The sequence below is a fragment of the Aquarana catesbeiana genome, linkage group LG10 (genome assembly GCF_042186555.1).
Source record: "Aquarana catesbeiana isolate 2022-GZ linkage group LG10, ASM4218655v1, whole genome shotgun sequence".
In the NCBI taxonomy this organism is placed as follows: domain Eukaryota; kingdom Metazoa; phylum Chordata; class Amphibia; order Anura; family Ranidae; genus Aquarana; species Aquarana catesbeiana.
Window position 1 is genome coordinate 145,559,910 of NC_133333.1, and position 20,108 is coordinate 145,580,017.

General features: G+C 42.0%; 1 protein-coding gene across 2 annotated transcripts in view; it reads right to left on the reverse strand.

Moving 5' to 3' along the window:
• Window positions 1-4,080: 4,080 nt before the first annotated feature.
• The window catches only part of TMEM143 (transmembrane protein 143), a 111,722-nt gene continuing 95,694 nt past the window's right edge, over window positions 4,081-20,108 (reverse strand). For both annotated transcript variants that reach the window (XM_073602753.1, XM_073602752.1), the window contains one exon: window positions 4,081-5,918. In XM_073602753.1, coding sequence (XP_073458854.1) covers window positions 5,752-5,918 — 167 coding nt within the window. In that variant the 3' untranslated portion in view covers window positions 4,081-5,751. The remainder of the gene's footprint in view (window positions 5,919-20,108) is intronic.

The window sequence follows — 20,108 nt, forward strand, 5'->3', positions numbered from 1 at the left end:
TAGCAGGGCGGTTTATTCCCATAAAAACAAGGTAAAATGTCCAGTTTTGTGGTGCTTTCAAATCACTTTTATGGCGCTTTGGAAGCGCTGCCCATTCATTGCAATACACGAGAAATAGCAAGCAGTAGTGCTAGTCACATTCAACTGGACTTATTCTGCAATGTTGAATACGTTTTACCACTCATGTGGCTTCCTTGGTTTAAATGGATGTCAGGAACACACCCAGAATTTATAGCCACACGGATAAAGCTGCCACTAGATTAGTCCATTTATTTATTTTTTGTCCAACCAGCGGATTAAATAAATAAATAAGAATAAAAAGCATATTGTAGCCTGGCAAAAAGTTAGAATACACAGATCAGTGCTGCAGGCTATAACAGTGATTGAGCAGATATAATCTGACAGGATGGTTGTACAGAAGTAGATTGGTAGATCAACTTCTGTTCAACCACAGTGGCCATACATGGATGAAAACTTGTCCGGTCCCAAAGCAGCCCAATTTTTGATTCATGTTTGGCTAGCTTTACTCAGTCACCTTAATGAAATCACAAAAGAATGCGTCAAGGCAGATGTTGATTAACCGAATGGGAGATATGAAACTTTAAGAAACCACCCAGTTCTAGGATTAATTTATTTGAATTGATACTAAAAGGTACATTTTTTATTTAAACAATTAACATGACATACTTAGCGAGGTTAGCATTAGGTTTTGGCTTTTTTTTAGGTTTTTGGAACTTCCTTAAAATCCACTTTAAAATCCATGGTAGTATTCATATAAGACGATAGGCTCATTTCACAGAATGAACTCGCATGAGATATTTAGGTGTCAGGACACATTTTTGCCTCAATATCTCATGCGATCCTGAAACCGTCACTTCACTAGACCATTTGTGCGGCATTTACCAAAAAAACACTGAAACTGCTCAGTAAATACCGTATGAACAAGTGTTAAAATCCATTCACAGAAGGAAAAAAATAGCAAGCGGAAATAGTAGTGGTGCAGGCATGCGGTATTTGTGGAAGGTTTTTAAGGAGTGCCCGCTCCTTAAGAACCAGTAAACACTATGGTTGTTAAGGAGTGGGTGGCCGCCGCGTCCTTAACAACCGATGAGTCTTCAGCTGTCAGCGGGCTTCCCTGCTGAATCTAAAAAAGAATTGCCTGCAATAACAAAAAAATAAATAAAAAATGGCATGGGGGTCCCCCCTAATGCCTACCAGGCCCTTTGTCCCTTTGTTCTGGTATGGATTTTAAGGGAAGCCCCACACCAAAATTTTTTATAAAAATCAACATGGGAAATAAATTGTAAAATATTACAAAAACATAGATTGTTTCAGACTTTACAGACAAATGTGTTTTTTGTACAGAGACCTGGCCTTAAAGCAAATGTTAGAATGAAACAGCAGATGGCTAACGGCCTATGGAGGGTAATTAGAATTCGATTGCCTCTCGGGGGATCAGGAAGGAATTTTTTCCCCTGCTGTAGCAAATTGGATTTTGCTTTGCTGTGGTTTTTTGCCTTCCTCTGAATCAATTGTGGGTATAGGTTTGTGTATATGGGATATTATTATTATTATTTTTTTTGGTTGAACTAGATGAACTTGTGTCTTTTTTCAACCTAACAATGAAACTATGTAATTCATACACAGAACATTAAGAAATGCTAAGTTTTCCACACTATCTTCTGGCCTAAACCAAATTAACTATCTCCTTGCTCAAACGTCAGACCCCATTCACACAGGGGCAACACGACTTGCAGGTCGCCTCACCGAGGCGATCTGCACACGACTGCCCAGGCGACTTGCAAAACGACTTCTGTATAGAAGTCTATGCAAGTCGCCCCAAGTCGCCCCCGAAGTCGTACAGGAACCTTTTTCTAAGTCGGAGCGACTTGCGTCGCTCCCCTTTAGAACGGTTCCATAGCACAGAACGGGAGGCGACTTGTCAGGCGACTAGGTCGCCTGACAAGTCGTCCCTGTGTGAATGGGCTCTCAGGAGATACCACAAATGGAGAGGGTTCAGAGAGTGTCAGGGTTAGTTCATAGGTGTTGCAGAAACATGTCTTTAACAGTCAGACTAAAAGATATAATTATGCATGCAATCAAGGAATCCGTTTCCTGCTGAGTAGAATATTTTGCACTATTAAAAGCCCTCACACCTACCGCTTTTGTAAATGTACACCAGGCTGATATACCCATTACTCCAGAAATAGGGATTTTTGTTGCCCCCTCACTAAATTTAGATGATTTTGAGTTTGGGAATACTGTGCATGTCCCTCAACAGTTCCCCATGCCAGAAACTGTGCAGCATAATTGCTCGTCTTCTCCCACTTTAAGTAGGATGTTGTCCCCACATCTCAGTGCACAGGAATATCATAGACCAATTAGTGCCCCACCTCCAGAATTTATGGTTCTTGACAGAGTGCTCCCTCTTGACGAAAGGGAACTTATACGAGAGCCCCAAATCCTATTGGATACGGATTACTTTCTCGTACAGGAGGATGTCGATATCCATCCAGTACCAGAACCTTTCATAAGCAACACAGGTACGGTAAGGCCCCCTTGTCCTGAGCCTCCCTTAGGGAGTGAGGAATTTCTTCTGATTTCTACTTCCGATCCGAGAGCAGAGTTAGTAATATTGACTACACCATTTTGGGCAGATGATCATGGGGAAGGGTGGGGTCCCCACGTGAAAGCAGTATGGGTGCAAGATCTTGCAAACCACCTTGTTGCTCTCTTTACTAGTTCAGCTATTGCTTTTAGAAGGGAAACACTGTTTAGGATATGCTGTTATTAACAATAGCCTTTGTTTTATGGCCAGTTGCATGGAGTTCCATCAGCATAGCTGGCAGTGCTGATGCTACTAATGCTGCTCTCTTGTAGGTTTGTATAATAGGGAAATGTATGGTCATCAATGTGTACATAGATCTATAGTATATTTGCCACTGTTCTGGTTTGCCTAAGTTTGTTTTTCAAATATAGTTGCCATTATCACATGTTGAGCCCATAACCAAAAGACCTGTTTAATTTGAATGGGAAATTGAAAATATGACGTCATTTCTAAATTTTATGTATTCCAAGGTACCTAAACATTTTGCAGCTACTTCCTCTCCTCAGGAACCTGATCAGGTAACATTATCAATTTTAAGAAACTTGCAATTGCACATTGATAACAGTACAACGAAGGGTAAAATCATAGGTGTAAGGCTAATATTTTGATTATGTACAGTATGTTCATGATATATAGAATATGACGTGTGTGGAATAAAAACAGGATACTGGAATTTCCTGTTACATACTGTATAAAAGACTAAGACGTGGAATAAAAGCTAAGTGAGCATTCACCATACTCTTGAGTGAGTGTTTTACTTCCAGGGCCCTGATGTCTAGACATGTGCAACGGAACAATATGCCAGCAAAAGTTTAGTAGAGATTACATAGACAGATAATACAGAGAGGATAAGACCCTTAGGTAAATAGATGCAGTTCTGGGATAATCTTTTAGATAGAATAAAGTAATATATAAGGGAATATGGATATGTACCATTAGCTTGTTATATATCAGATATATTAATCTATCAAAGACCATCGCTCCCTGGACTGGAAACAGTATATGCTCAGTGAGTTAGGAATATATCTGATTTTTTTTTCTCTAGTACAGTACATGACGGGAAGAAAAAAAAATCCAGTTTCCTTGTTAATAAACAGCCTCATATTACCAATACATTGCAGACTGCTACTAGTGTCTGTTCTGTAGATTATTATGTATAACTGTTAAAGAAAAATGGCAACTGATCACATGCAGGACCTCTCCTGTGGGTGGAGAGCAGAGCTGAAGCCATCTTACATTACCTGGTTTAGTTTTGGTCACAGTGAGTCAGTTGCCATTTTTCTGTAGCATATTGTAGCCTGACAAGCTGTTTTATATGATCTGCACCAGTTCATTCAATGCCTTGTTGGCTGATGTCAGTGATAGGATCATTAGAGCAGTCCTTTTTTGTTTGTCCATTCTTATATCTGCTTACATTTTTTTTTTTAACGAGTGCCACATGGGCGTTCTGTATAAACAGACGATGAATGTCATTTGTATGAAAGGTGTACTGTATTTTGAAATTCAAAGGGGTTCACATCAAGGACACATTAGGGATGCATAGTTCACGCAAGGAAGAACATATTTCATTCTTAGGCCTAAAGTTGTATGAATGCATCCTAACTAGAAACTGCCAGCTGCTCTAATGCAGACATTTGAAATTTTAATTTTATTGGACAGTTATATTTGAAAAGGATGAAAACACTGTCAAGCCCAACTCCAGGCATTTTTTGTTTTGGCTAGGGTAGGGAATGGGTCTCGAAAGGTTATTGGTCTATTCCCACTGGAGAAATTCCCTTTCACTACCTGTCCCTGTGACCTCCCCCCTATTTATTAGAGAAGAGGAAAGGGTGAGGCGTTCTGTAGTGTAAAACATTTTCTGTAATAAAGTTACAATACTGCTCCTAGATAGACATACAGAAACTCTTTCCTCTTTATACTTTCCTCTTCTCTAATAAATAGGGGGGAGATCACAGGGACAGGAAGCGAGAGGGAATTTATCCAGTGGGAATAGACCAATAAAATTTCGAGACCGATTCCCTACCCTAGCCAAAACAAAATAAAAAAGTAACCCTAGAACTGAAAGGATGTTATTTGCAGGGTTAGTAGGTGAAAACTAAAAGAAAAAAAAAGCCTGAAAATTAATTCAGCCACATCTAAGGTTTGGTAAACTGCAATATATTACAGTTTTGTTGTGTTTAGATATGCTTTAGCTTGTGATTATGTCCAGCAAAATGGCAAACCCACTGAATTCATCACACGTGTATAGGGGGTTACGCCCAACTCATTGGTAGGGTCTAAACTTTGAAAAACATACAGTAACTTTTTCTTTGACAATAAGTGCAAGAAATCTTTGAAGGGGAGGGCCATGTGAACACACAGCTCATACCTTTCCATTCCCATCTTTTCTTTTGCTTATTTAGTTTTGTTAAATAGGTCAATTAACAAGAATGTCTTACTCCATATTATTACATTTATTTGTATTAAAGCATTATGTGCAAATATCTCAGTCAATGGAGTTGTGGTGTTGAAAATAACTGATTATCATAAATTCTGATGCAGTTGACAGCTTGCATGTTTTAGTTTTTTTTTAAAGTTATTTTGGCAACAGTTATTTGCAGTTTATTGAATTGAAATAAAAAATGACTGTGCACTAGAACAAATGATGATTGGACTGTGGTTGTTGTGGACAACTTCTACTTTTCCTTTCCAGTAAATTCATTACTTGGCCTTATCTCCCAAAGTAACTGAAATAAGAAATACCTGTGTTGCTCAGAAGCACCCAATTTAATTCTCCAACTTTCATATTCCAGGGTAGCAGACACCCGAACGGACACAGGTTTTCCAGACACTTTTGGGGAATTTGGGAGTTCTTTTAACATTGCAGTAAAAAATGTATATATTTGCTTGTAGTGAAAGCTTTGCCACCAAACTATAAATATATCAAGCAGAAATACAATGATGTCGGCCTCTGAAAACTCAGCAGCATATTTAAATATACAATCAATATTCTCAAGCTCAAGACAAGCCAATGAACACAGTAGTAACTTGTCTCTTTGTCATTATACACATACAGAACAAGCACAATAAGCCAGAGACATGGAGTGCAATCTGCTTTGCATTACAAAAACAAATGTTAGTCCGTAGAAGGCATCCTTATATCTTTAGTTGTGCAACTGTACGGTCTGTTCTTCAGAACCTTTCTCTTCTTTGCTACTCATATTCTTCAAGTTCTCAAGTGCTCGATCTGCAGAGAATGTTATCTCCAGTCCAGATTTTTCATGCAGCCATGACTCAACCTGCTTTTTCATCTGTAGAACTGTTTCAGAATCTTGGTGAATAAAAAAACAAAATAAATTGTTAATAATGTACAACTTCAAATGCAGCAAACTTTGGCATTCAGCTATAGTCATGAATTTATGCAGTACCCAAGCGATGTATCATGTATGCTGGGCTGCAGACTATAAAAGTGTTAGGTTGGTCTCCTTGACAATACAACAGTTGAAGGATTCAGACTGAAACCATATTGAATTACACAAATGTTGAATCTTTGTTTACAAAAGAAAATGAAATAATTGAATAAATGGGGTATTGTGAAATCAGGATTAAGTATCGTCAGTTATAAGATCCTCTATACGCTAGCACTTGGTGCATATATTCTTGATGCATACTGAGCACTTTCTGATGTCATTGTCTACATTATCAATGTCTAAATATGCATGAGCACTCAGCAAATTATCCAAACCTGTGTGCTACACTGAAATGAACGCAGGTCAAGACCTCTACCCGTACTGATATTGCACCCCATTCCTTTGGAATGGTAATCTAAGAGGTCAACCAAGGTTAGAGTGTGGAGATTAGGTTGAAGAACTGTTAGGAGTAGGGTAGAAACTAGCATTTGTATGTCTCAGGACCCAAAATTAAAATTCAATTTGAATGTATCCTCGCTAATGCTTTCCTTCATAAATGGTATTTGAAGAAACAATAGGCTCCTCTAGGTGCTTGTAATTAATATCAGCTTATTTACAGAGTCCCAGAAAGTCCTGTTCTATTTATACTTTTTTGGCACATGCTTTGAGGATTTAGAAGCCTCCCTAGAAGTTTCTGCCTTGGTACCCCCTTAGAGCAGGGGTCTCTAAACTTTATAAACAAAGGGTCAGTTAACTGACCTTCAGACTTTAGGGGGGGAGTGAACTTTTGGGAGTAGAAAATGTTCAGACATTAGAGAGAAAAAATAATGCCCCATTATTATTGGCATCATTGAGAGGAATTGTGCCCCATCGTTGGTGTCATTGGAACAGATTGTTCCCCATTGGTGGTATCAGTGGATAAGATAGTGCCTCCAGGGCTGGATAAAAGCAAGCAAAGGGCTTCATCTAGCCCACAGGCCACAGTTTGGAGACTACTGCCTTAGAAATATTGCTGCCTCTTATATGGTCTGGCATGAGTGACCTATTGTATATCACGGTTTGTGTTGCCAGCACCTTATATCCCATGACTTTTCACGCTAGCCCTGGTGACTCTATGCTGAGCTGAGATGTATTATGATCCGTGTGCGCTCTAGCTACGATGGGTGACATGTGCAGGAAACTACCGCACCTCTATTTTTAATGTTGGCTGAGTGAATCTGTATTGCAATGAACTGAATGAACTGAAAAAGTATCCATACCCCTTGAAATTTTCCACATTTTGTGATGTTACTACCAAAAACGTAAAAAGAAAAAAAAAAAAAAATTTGGGGGGGGGGGGATTTATGTGATAGACCAATACAAAGTGGCACATAATTGTGAAGTGAAAGGAAAACGATAAATGGTTTTCAACGTGTTTTACAAAAAATATCTGAAAAATGTGCCGTGCATTTGTATTCAGCCCCCTTTACTCTGATACCCCTAACTAAAATCAAGTGTAACCAATTGCCTTCAGAAGTCACCTAACTAGTAAATAGAGTCCACCTGTGTGTATTTTAATCTCAGTATAAATACAGCTGTTCTGTGAAGCCCTCAGAGGTTTGTTAGAAAGCCTTAGTGAACAAACAGCATCATGAAGGCTAAGGAACACATTAGACAGGTCAGGGATAAAGTTGTGGAAAAGTTTAATGCAGGGTTAGGTTATAAAAAAAATATAAAATAAAAACAGTGTTATAAAGTGGTCAACATTTAGACTAAATTATCCCACTAGACAGCGCTATGTTGAGCAATTGAAACTTGTGGCCAACAACACATATAGGGACAGTCTTATTACAGAAAAGAGTCCTTTAAAAGAAAATCCCTTATAAAGGGAAGTGATGAAAAGTCCAGGGTGAAATTCAGAAAATCTACAGGTGATCTTGAGAAAAGAATCCTCCACATGCACCTTCCACCAATCCCTTGATCGTATGTGAAATCCACCTGGTGACAGGCACTCACCCCCTAGGGGGTTAAACTCACCAGAAAAGGGGAGTAATAAAGCCTTCAGCAGTAGTACGTTGTCATCATCACTTTAAACAGGGTCACAGGCTAGCAGGGCTCATAATGAATCAAAGAACAGAAAAAAGAAAGGTGCACATAGCGTAATCCCGTTTATTGATTCAAACCCCTTATACAAAGACAGACATCGGACCCCCTTCAATAAAAATACGTACATCAGATAAAATATACAGCAAGCAATCAATCAAACAGGCATAGAGTATGCACACTTCACCCAGAGCCGTCAGCGCCGCTACTCAGGAAAGACTCGATACTTCCTGGTTGTGCAGGTGACCCAGGTGGAGCGCACACGTCACTTCCGGCGTCTTATTGGCCACGCCCTGACGCGTTTCGTCATATCCTTTGACTTCAACAGAGGGCGTGGTCATACGACGTAATGGCCAGTTTATATACACCCCCACACGCCGCTCAGCCAATCACAGCACAACTGTAGGGACGGCAGATGCACGTCACCAGCTCCAGCTTCACTGATAGCTTTATGCAAACAGCGTGTAGGGACACAAACGGCATTGCACTAATCTAATATAATATAACATGATTGTAAAATAGGCAAAAGCAGCCTTGACCACAATACATTGATCAGATAGTATCCACATATGCATCTCAACATTATGGATTACCTTTCATAGGCTGCAAGTGCTAATTCCAAAGTCACATTAAAATAATAGCATTAATAAATAGTACAATCATTATCCTAAAATCTAACATTGAGCACATCAATTAATATGCATATTCAGAATATATATGCAAAGAGAAAATCCCATGCAGTTAAATATCCGATCTTCCTACATTTTTTAGCACATATATTCAGAATTCTACTAAATCGGCATAAAGAGGGACTATCAAAACAACAAAATGTTGAATATAGTTCCCAACCCACAAGGATAATGCTAGTCTTCATAATAACAACAAAACCAGCAAATAATTAAAAAAAAAACATGACTTTAAAATAGAGAGGCAACAAAGTCGCACACGACTAAAAATCGCACAAAAATTTAAAAATTAAATAATTATAAAGATAAATACATCTACATTTAATTATTTAGGAACAAATATTATATCAAAAAATTCCTATCAAAGAAAGCAGGGATATGCCATAAACAGAGTGACTTGAAAATCGCATAGAAAATGGAAATAAAATTAATCCCAATCTCCATGCGAGAGTCAAATAATTTTACACTCTGTACTATTAAGCAGAAACAGGACTTATGTCATATAGAGAAGCCAGAGATGCACCATATATAGGTAGGTCGAAAATAATCGCATAATAAAATAGAATAAAATTAATCCCAATCTCTCAATAAGGATCCAGTGATCGTACAAACTATATAGAGACCAGATATATAACATAAAGAGATAGGCCAATATAACCTCACCAGCGCAAAATCAAACCGCTAATAAAGCTGATAGCAAAAATCAACCGATAATCGCAGATGTTAATAGTCGCTTATAAAGCAGTTGATATCCAGGTCCACATTGAGTCCTCGTGGTGACAAAGTATCAGCCAAGAAGATCCACTGGGTCTCTCTTCTTGATAGATCACGGACCAGATTGGACCCTCTCCACTTTGGCCTCAAATGATCTATACCCCAAAACTTGAGGCCTGAAGGATCTTGGTTATGCTTAAGTTTGAAGTGGAGTGATACATTATGGTCCTTAAAGCCAATCTTTATGTTCGCTATGTGTTCTGCAATCCTGACCCTCAAAAGCCTTTTTGTGCGCCCTATATACATAAGACCACAGGGGCATTGCATAGCGTACACCACGTAGGCCGTATTGCACGTAATAAATTCATTAATACTGAATTCTCTACCATTAGAAGGGGATGTGAAACTTTCAAGAGCTCTCATTGGTCTACCAACTTCCCTACATGCCCGACATCTCCTACAGCTATAGAACCCTTTTTTGTCCCAGAAGGTTAGAGGCCTGGAAGGGGGGTCGAGTACCTTCCGCACTATCTTATCAGCAAAGCTGTGAGCTCTTCTATAAATAAATTTCGGTCTACATGGTAGAGATGGACCCAGTGTTTTATCCATACATAACACATGCCAGTGGGTATTAAAAATGTCTTCCACCTCCCTAAATTGGGAGTGGAACCCTGATAGAAAGATCCACTCATGGTCTTCATTATTCTGGACCTTAGGTTGATCTGTTAAAAAAGAGTCTCTGGGCCGCAAGGCCAATTCCTGAATGGTGGAGTCCAAAGTCTCCCCCATATATCCTTTTTCCAAAAACTTTTTTCTAACACTTAGGGTGATGACCACTATTGATAGGTAGGTAACTGTTGGAATCTTACCTACCTATCAATAGTGGTCATCACCCTAAGTGGCTGAGAAACATACCCAAGGGTCAGCTCACTAGGGTGAAGAGAAACTGTTCTAATGATGTAGATTTTTTAAGACAGGCCCAAGTTGTTAGAAAAAAGTTTTTGGAAAAAGGATATATGGGGGAGACTTTGGACTCCACCATTCAGGAATTGGCCTTGCGGCCCAGAGACTCTTTTTTAACAGATCAACCTAAGGTCCAGAATAATGAAGACCATGAGTGGAGCTTTCTATCAGGGTTCCACTCCCAATTTAGGGAGGTGGAAGACATTTTTAATACCCACTGGCATGTGTTATGTATGGATAAAACACTGGGTCCATCTCTACCATGTAGACCGAAATTTATTTATAGAAGAGCTGACAGCTTTGCTGATAAGATAGTGCGGAAGGTACTCGACCCCCCTTCCAGGCCTCTAACCTTCTGGGACAAAAAAGGGTTCTATAGCTGTAGGAGATGTCGGGCATGTAGGGAAGTTGGTAGACCAATGAGAGCTCTTGAAAGTTTCACATCCCCTTCTAATGGTAGAGAATTCAATATTAATGAATTTATTACGTGCAATACGGCCTACGTGGTGTACGCTATGCAATGCCCCTGTGGTCTTATGTATATAGGGCGCACAAAAAGGCTTTTGAGGGTCAGGATTGCAGAACACATAGCGAACATAAAGATTGGCTTTAAGGACCATAATGTATCACTCCACTTCAAACTTAAGCATAACCAAGATCCTTCAGGCCTCAAGTTTTGGGGTATAGATCATTTGAGGCCAAAGTGGAGAGGGTCCAATCTGGTCCGTGATCTATCAAGAAGAGAGACTCAGTGGATCTTCTTGGCTGATACTTTGTCACCACGAGGACTCAATGTGGACCTGGATATCAACTGCTTTATAAGCGACTATTAACATCTGCGATTATCGGTTGATTTTTGCTATCAGCTTTATTAGCGGTTTGATTTTGCGCTGGTGAGGTTATATTGGCCTATCTCTTTATGTTATATATCTGGTCTCTATATAGTTTGTACGATCACTGGATCCTTATTGAGAGATTGGGATTAATTTTATTCTATTTTATTATGCGATTATTTTCGACCTACCTATATATGGTGCATCTCTGGCTTCTCTATATGACATAAGTCCTGTTTCTGCTTAATAGTACAGAGTGTAAAATTATTTGACTCTCGCATGGAGATTGGGATTAATTTTATTTCCATTTTCTATGCGATTTTCAAGTCACTCTGTTTATGGCATATCCCTGCTTTCTTTGATAGGAATTTTTTGATATAATATTTGTTCCTAAATAATTAAATGTAGATGTATTTATCTTTATAATTATTTAATTTTTCAATTTTTGTGCGATTTTTAGTCGTGTGCGACTTTGTTGCCTCTCTATTTTAAAGTCATGTTTTTTTTTTAATTATTTGCTGGTTTTGTTGTTATTATGAAGACTAGCATTATCCTTGTGGGTTGGGAACTATATTCAACATTTTGTTGTTTTGATAGTCCCTCTTTATGCCGATTTAGTAGAATTCTGAATATATGTGCTAAAAAATGTAGGAAGATCGGATATTTAACTGCATGGGATTTTCTCTTTGCATATATATTCTGAATATGCATATTAATTGATGTGCTCAATTTTAGATTTTAGGATAATGATTGTACTATTTATTAATGCTATTATTTTAATGCGACTTTGGAATTAGCACTTGCAGCCTATGAAAGGTAATCCATAATGTTGAGATGCATATGTGGATACTATCTGATCAATGTATTGTGGTCAAGGCTGCTTTTGCCTATTTTACAATCATGTTATATTATATTAGATTAGTGCAATGCCGTTTGTGTCCCTACACGCTGTTTGCATAAAGCTATCAGTGAAGCTGGAGCTGGTGACGTGCATCTGCCGTCCCTACAGTTGTGCTGTGATTGGCTGAGCGGCGTGTGGGGGTGTATATAAACTGGCCATTACGTCGTATGACCACGCCCTCTGTTGAAGTCAAAGGATATGACGAAACGCGTCAGGGCGTGGCCAATACGACGCCGGAAGTGACGTGTGCGCTCCACCTGGGTCACCTGCACAACCAGGAAGTATCGAGTCTTTCCTGAGTAGCGGCGCTGACGGCTCTGGGTGAAGTGTGCATACTCTATGCCTGTTTGATTGATTGCTTGCTGTATATTTTATCTGATGTACGTATTTTTATTGAAGGGGGGTCCGATGTCTGTCTTTGTATAAGGGGTTTGAATCAATAAACGGGATTACGCTATGTGCACCTTTCTTTTTTCTGTTCTTTGATTCATTATGAGCCCTGCTAGCCTGTGACCCTGTTTAAAGTGATGATGACAACGTACTACTGCTGAAGGCTTTATTACTCCCCTTTTCTGGTGAGTTTAACCCCCTAGGGGGTGAGTGCCTGTCACCGGGTGGATTTCACATACGATCAAGAGATTGGTGGAAGGTGCATGTGGAGGATTCTTTTCTCAAGATCACCTGTAGGTTTTCTGAATTACACCCTGGACTTTTCATCACTTCCCTTTATAAGGGATTTTCTTTTAAAGGACTCTTTTCTGTAATAAGACTGTCCCTATATGTGTTGTTGGCCACAAGTTTCAATTGCTCAACATAGCGCTGTCTAGTGGGATAATTTAGTCTAAATGTTGACCACTTTATAACACTGTTTTTATTTTGCTTTTTCTTTGGTTTAAGACGGCTGCTGCTTATTAGATTGTCTCTCTGCCTAGACAGACACAGTGGAGGTCAATCGTATTTTTAGCTTTTTAGTGTATACTGCTGTGTGTTTATGGTACACACTTTGGATTATTCTTTTAAAGATATCCACACCTTGGGTTCTTTTGGGTGTTTGGCGCTGAGTAGTGTTTTCTGCAGGCCTGGTGAAACGCTATTTTATCTTATAAAAAAAATATCCCAAGCTTTGAACATCTCATGGAGCAATGTTCAATCCATCATCCAAAAATGGAAAGAGTATGGCACAACTGCAAATCTACCAAGACTTGGCTGTCCACCTAAACAAGCCGGGCAAAGAGAGCGTTAATCGGAGAAGCAGTCAAGAGGCCCATGGTAACTTTGGAGGAGCTGCAGAGATCCACAGCTCAGGTGGGAGAATTTGTCGACAGGACAACTATTAGTCATGCACTCCACAAATCTGGCCTTTATGGAAGAGTGGCAAGAAAAAATAGGATTTTTTAAAACAGCTTACCTGTAAAATCCTTTTCTTTCGAAGGACATCACGGGACACAGAGCCACAGTAATTACTGATGGGTTATATAGGTATCACTGGTGATTGGACACTGGCGCACCCTATCAGGAAGTTCAACCCCCTATATAATCCCTCCCCCTTGCAGGGATACCTAATTTTTGTAGCCAAGCAATATAGTGTATTAGAAGAGGGGCGGGACCTCTGTGTCCCGTGATGTCCTTCGAAAGAAAAGGATTTTACAGGTAAGCTGTTTTAAAAAATCCTATTTTCTTTCTCGAACATCACGGGACACAGAGCCACAGTAATTACTGATGGGATGTCCCAGAGCAATGCTACCTGAGGGGGGGGAACCACGACCAAATAGGGTGCAATCAGACCTGGGGACCCTGTACCGCTGCCTGCAGCACACTACGCCCAAAGGCGATATCCTCATGCCTTCTCACATCCACCTGATAGAATCTGGTGAATGTATGAACTGAAGACCAGGTTGCGGCCTTGCAGATTTGAGCCATAGAGGCCCGGTGATGCACTGCCCAAGAAGCACCAATAGCCCTTGTGGAATGTGCCCTGATCTGAAACGGAGGAATCTTCTGTTTCAAACCGTAAGCTTGAATGATCAACTGTAGAATCCATTTAGAAATGGTAGCTTTTGACGCTGCCTGTCCTCTATTGGGACCCTCTGGCAGCACAAACAAAACATCCGTCTTGCGGATCTGAGTAGTTGCCCCTAGATAGGCCTTAACTGCTCTTACTACATCCAACGAATGTAGAGATCTCTCTTCCGGAGAACAGGGATCTGGAAAAAAGGAAGGTAGAACAATGTCTTGGTTTAAATGAAAATCAGAAACCACCTTCGGTAAAAAACTAGGATGAGGGCGTAGTACCACTCTATCCTTGTGTATAATCAAATAAGGCTCCTTACAGGAAAGAGCTGCTAATTCTGATACTCTTCTAGCAGAAGAGATGGCCACCAGAAAAAATAATTTCCTTGTCAACAAGACCAAAGGAATCTGACTTATTGGTTCAAAGGGCTGTTTCTGTAACACAGCCAGGACCAAATTCAAGTCCCAGGGGTTTAGGGGCGCTTTAACCGGAGGATTAAGACGCATCACCCCCTGCATAAAGTTTCGGACCAAAGAATGCGAAGCAAGTGGCCGCTGAAATAATACTGATAAAGCAGAAACCTGGCCCTTGATGGTACTCAAGGTCAGCTTCATCTCTAATCCCATCTGTAGAAAATCAAGGATTCTACCTATGACATATTTCCTGGGATGCCAACCTCTGGATTCACACCAGGTTATATAAGCCTTCCAGACTCTATGATAAATCATCCTGGAAGCTGGCTTCCTTGCATTAATCAAGGTAGATATGACAGGACCTGAGAGCCCACGACTCTTCAGAACGTGGGTCTCAATAGCCAAACCGTCAAATTTAGCGTTTGTAAGGCAGGTGGAACACTGGACCCTGAGATAACAGGTCTGGGCGTACCGGTAGGGTCCACGGGGAACCCACCGTCATCCTTACTATTTCTGCATACCAAGTCCTTCTGGGCCAAGCGGGGGCCACCAGAAGTACCGACTTCCTTTCCTGCCTGATCCTGCGAAGGAGTCGTGGTAGTAGCAGAATAGGCGGGAATGCGTAAATCAGTGAGAACCGATGCCACAGAATCACCAACGCATCCGTCCCGCATGCAAGAGGATCTTTTGTCCTTGCCACAAATCTGTCTATCTTTTTGTTGAATCGGGATGCAAAGAGATCTACATCTGGAACCCCCCATCTATGGCATATGGCCCAAAAGACGTCGGGATGCAGAGACCATTCCCCTGGAAGTAACTGCTGGCGACTTAGATAGTCCGCCTGCCAATTCTCTATTCCCGGGATGAAAACTGCCGATATGCATGGCACATGCATCTCTGCCCAGACTAAGATCTGGTTCACCTCTTTTTGAGCAGCTCGGCTCCGGGTGCCTCCCTGATGATTGACATAAGCCACTGCTGTGGCATTGTCGGACTGGATCCTGACCGGACAACCCTGTAGCCTGATAGTCCAGGCTTTTAGAGCTAGATGTATCGCCCGGATCTCCAGAATGTTGATGGGTAAGGTCCTCTCTGTCTTGGACCATACCCCTTGGACCGCAGCCTGTTCCAGAACTGCTCCCCAACCTGACAGACTGGCATCTGTTGTTACCACCGTCCAGGTAACCGGTAGAAAGGATTTCCCCTTCTGCAGGTTTTCGGGTATGAGCCACCAATTGAGGCTCTGACGCACCGCATGCGACAGGTGCATCGGAAAGTCTAATGCCTGAACCTTCTTGTTCCAGGTCGACAGAATACTGTGTTGCAGCATTCTTGAGTGAAACTGAGCATAGGGAACTGCTTCGAATGAAGACACCATCTTCCCTAGTAGCCTCATACAAAGGCGGACTGAGGGACCCTTCTTGGTCCTTACTGTCAGAATCAGCTCTCTCAAAGCAGTGATCTTTGCCTGGGGTAGAAATATTTTCTCCTGGCTTGTATCTATAATCAGACCTAAATACTCCAGTCTTCTTACTGGTTTTAGGAAAGACTTTTCTAAGTTGAGGATCCAACCCAGGTGTTCTAGATACCTGACCGTGGTCCTCAAGTTTCCACTCAAAGAGGCTACCGACCGGTCTATCAAGAGCAGGTCGTCTAGGTATGCTATGACAGCTATACCCTGAGCCCTTAATCTGGCCAGAGGAGGAGCCAAGATCTTTGTGAACACTCGAGGTGCAGTGGCTATCCCAAAAGGCAGAGCCACAAACTGGAAATGGCGCCCTCCTACCTCGAAGCGCAGAAACTTCTGATGAGCAGGAAAAATGGGCACATGCAGATATGCATCTCTGATGTCTATTGATGCCAGAAATTCTCCTCCCTGCAGGGTGGGAACTACTGTTCGAATTGATTCCATGCGGAAGGATTGAATCCTTAGGAATCGGTTCAGATCCCTTAAGTCCAAAATGGGCCTGACATCCCCATTTGGCTTTTGGACCGTAAAAAGGTTGGAATAGAAGCCCAATCCCTGGTCCTTTGCGGGAACTATCATAATGACCTCCTGCGACAAAAGTCGCTCTAACGCTAGAAGGAGCGACTGCTTCTTCTCTGGGTCTCTGGGAACATTTGATCTGAGGAACCGAGGAGAAGGGAATTCCTGAAACTCCAGCTTGTACCCTAAGGTTACCGTGGAGACTACCCATCTGTCCTGGAAGTCCTCGTGCCAGAGCTCTGAGAACTGTCGCAGTCTTCCCCCACTCGAGTGAGCGGGGGCGCCCCCTCATGCAGAGGTCTTAGTGTTTTGCCTAGTAGGCTTCTTTCCCCAGGACTTCTTTTGTCCCTGGGGTTGACTCTTGTCTCTGGACCCCGGTGGAGGCGGCCGTTGAGACTGCCTGGAGGCTGAAGCCCCCGGCGCTGGGGAAAGAGTCCGTTTGAAAGAGGGACGCTTACTCTTCTTCTTGACAGGTAAGAGAGTGCTTTTCCCACAAGAGATTCTCTTGATATTAAATACAAAAAGAGCAGCGCTGTGACAAAAAAAAAGGTGTATATGATATAATCAAATCAGATAAGTTAAATATTAGACCCAAATTTGAGATAGGCTTCAAAGTTCATATAAAAGTACATAATAAACAAAGGTAAAAAAGTCCTATCCAAAATCGATCATAAATAGTGGATAAAGTGGGAAGCGCAGATAGGTGGAAATACAAATAAATCAATATGTCCTTCACCGCACCACTGTGGTATTGATAAGAATGCACGCTTACCAAACGGCAAGCTTAAAGAAGCTTGCGACCTTAACCCGGTCGGGGCCTTTCAGGGTGGAACCATCAAAGGAAAAGCACACCACCTTCGCTTGGATTAAGCACGCTGTTCACCAATTATCACTGTATTGTGGAGATGTGACCCCTGGCTAGGGATAAACCTCAGAAGGATTAGGATTTCCTCTGAACATGTAGTGTAAGTTTAGCTGCGGTGAAGGACATATTGATTTATTTGTATTTCCACCTATCTACGCTTCCCACTTTATCCACTATTTATGATCGATTTTGGATAGGACTTTTTTACCTTTGTTTATTATGTACTTTTCTATGAACTTTGAAGCCTATCTCAAATTTGGGTCTAATATTTAACTTATCTGATTTGGTTATATCATATACACCTTTTTTTTTGTCACAGCGCTGCTCTTTTTGTATTTATTATGTAATGTGTGTATCCCACTTTCAGCGGCTGCTATTGTGTTTGGCTTTGATCAGTGAATTGTCACTTTTTGTTTTTTCAATTTTGTTTCTCTCAGTATGTTTTTTACGCACTAGTTTCCGTTTACAGCGCGGTGATTTGTCTTTTCTGATTCTCTTGATATAATTATCCAAGTCCTCTCCAAACAACCTTGCACCACGAAATGGAAACCCAGCCAGTAGCTTCTTACATGGTGCTTCGGCTGACCAATTTTTCAACCATAGGATTCTACGTATATGCACCAACCCCAGTGAAAGACGGGAGGTTTGCACGATAGAATCTCTAATGGCGTCAACCACAAAGCATAAGGCCGCTGGAAGGTTAGCAAACCCCTGGGCCTGCTGTTCAGGTAATACTTTGATGACCTGCTTAACATGGTCTCTTAAGTATTGACAGACTCCAATCGCTGCTACTGCAGGTTGGGCCACTGATCCTGCTAAGGAGAAAACATCCTTCAATAGGGATTCCATCCTTTTATCTACAGGATCCCTGAGCACTGTCTACAGGACAAGTCAGGCTATTATTTACGGAGGAAATGGCGGCATCAATAGCTGGTATTCCCCACATTTTAATAAACTTTTCTTCCATCGGATAAAGTGTTGAAAACTTTCTCGGCGGAAAAAAACGTTTGTCTGGGTGATCCCACTCAGAATAAATAAGCTTTTCAAGTAAAGTATGAACAGGAAAAGCATGTGCTGCTTGGAAAGGTTTCAGTGACCCCAAAGCAGAAGAGGATTCTTTAGCAGTTTCAGGTATGGGCAACTTAAATGTGGAGCGGACCAATCCAGTGAGGATCTGCACTAAGACTTTCTCCTCTTGGGAAGTCGCAGAGGGTCCCTCTCCACCTGAATCCTCCGAAGAGGAATCATCCATCCCATCCCGATCCTCCGAAAGGGATTCATCTCCTTTATCCCAGAGCTCCTCTGTCTGAGGGTCTTGGGGAACAGAGGAAAGCCTAGTGCGTTTTCTTCCACTGAGTGAAGACGTAATCACGGCCATTAATCTTTCCTCTAGACCATTAATGGTTGAGGAAAAAACCTCTTGTGTAATATATACAGGGGCTGAAGTGCCAGAAGCAGGTGTAGCCCCTGACCCCGATGGCTCTCCCTGGCTAGCCGTCCCTGGCCCATCTTTAGGGGGGGAGGATGCTGCCGACAGGGGGCCCTCAGAACCTGAACGAGATCCCCTAGTGTCTCTGGTTCCTGGGGTGCTTGAACCTCTTCTACCCATAGTGCAAAGCAACAAGGTGTGAGGTATACAAATGAACACTGCCCGCTGAGCGATGTAGTCTGGCTAAAAGCCTTGCTACCCAATGCTCAGTCTGGTGTTACTTCAGTAAATGCTGCCTAGGAGAATGCCTGTGTCCCACCTTACATGCGACCGTCAGCTCTGTGTCTCTCAGAAGGCTGAGTGCACCTGTACAGAGTGCCTTTAATAGCCTGCAGCTGGCCTGAGTGGGAGTCTAAACACTCTGTGCTGACGTCCCGCCCCCTCCTCTACCCCCCCCCCCTCGAGTTTTGAAAAAAACGAGCGCTTCCCGCACTGCCGACTCTCCTGTCATGCTTCTGGAGAAAAGGCTGGGGATGGGGGGGGGGGGGGGGAGGGAGGGAGGCTGGTAACAAGATCTGCCTGAACGGCTATCTTCTGAGATGGTGGCCATTAGGCCGCAGAGCCCGGGTGGTATTAACCACTTTCTAGACCCCTGTGGCCCCTCTCTAGCCTGGGGGGAACATTCAAACATGAGAAATCCCCCTTTCCACCTTACCTGCTTGCAGCCTGCTTTGAGATGCTGGGACATAATCAGCACTGAACACCTGAGACAGTCAGTCAGCATGTGTAGGTTTGTGCTCTTGGCAGCCCCCGGTGGTCACAATAGGCATAGCATGCATTTACCTTAAAGGAGAAAAGCCACTAGAACTCAAAAATTCTGTGGAATCTCCTCTTACCTTATCCAGCCGCAGGGTGCTGTTTACACAGACCCAATCTTCACCTCTCACGGTGGGCTCCGTTTGAAAAAACCGTCAGAGACTGGGGCCCCCATCAGTAGGGGGACCCAACAGTTCTGGGACCGTAAAGCACCTCGCCAGAAATTAGGAAGTTTACAGCCATTTTCTGATCTGCGGGGTCCAGCTCTCTAAAAAGAGAAGCATTACGGGTAAAACCACGAGGCCCGGGTACCATTCAATTCAGCCATGAAAAGACACTTTGAATGGATCCGGTTCGCCTGGCTTGCCCCAGTATAGGATCTTAGGATATTCCCTTTGGAGCTCAGCACAG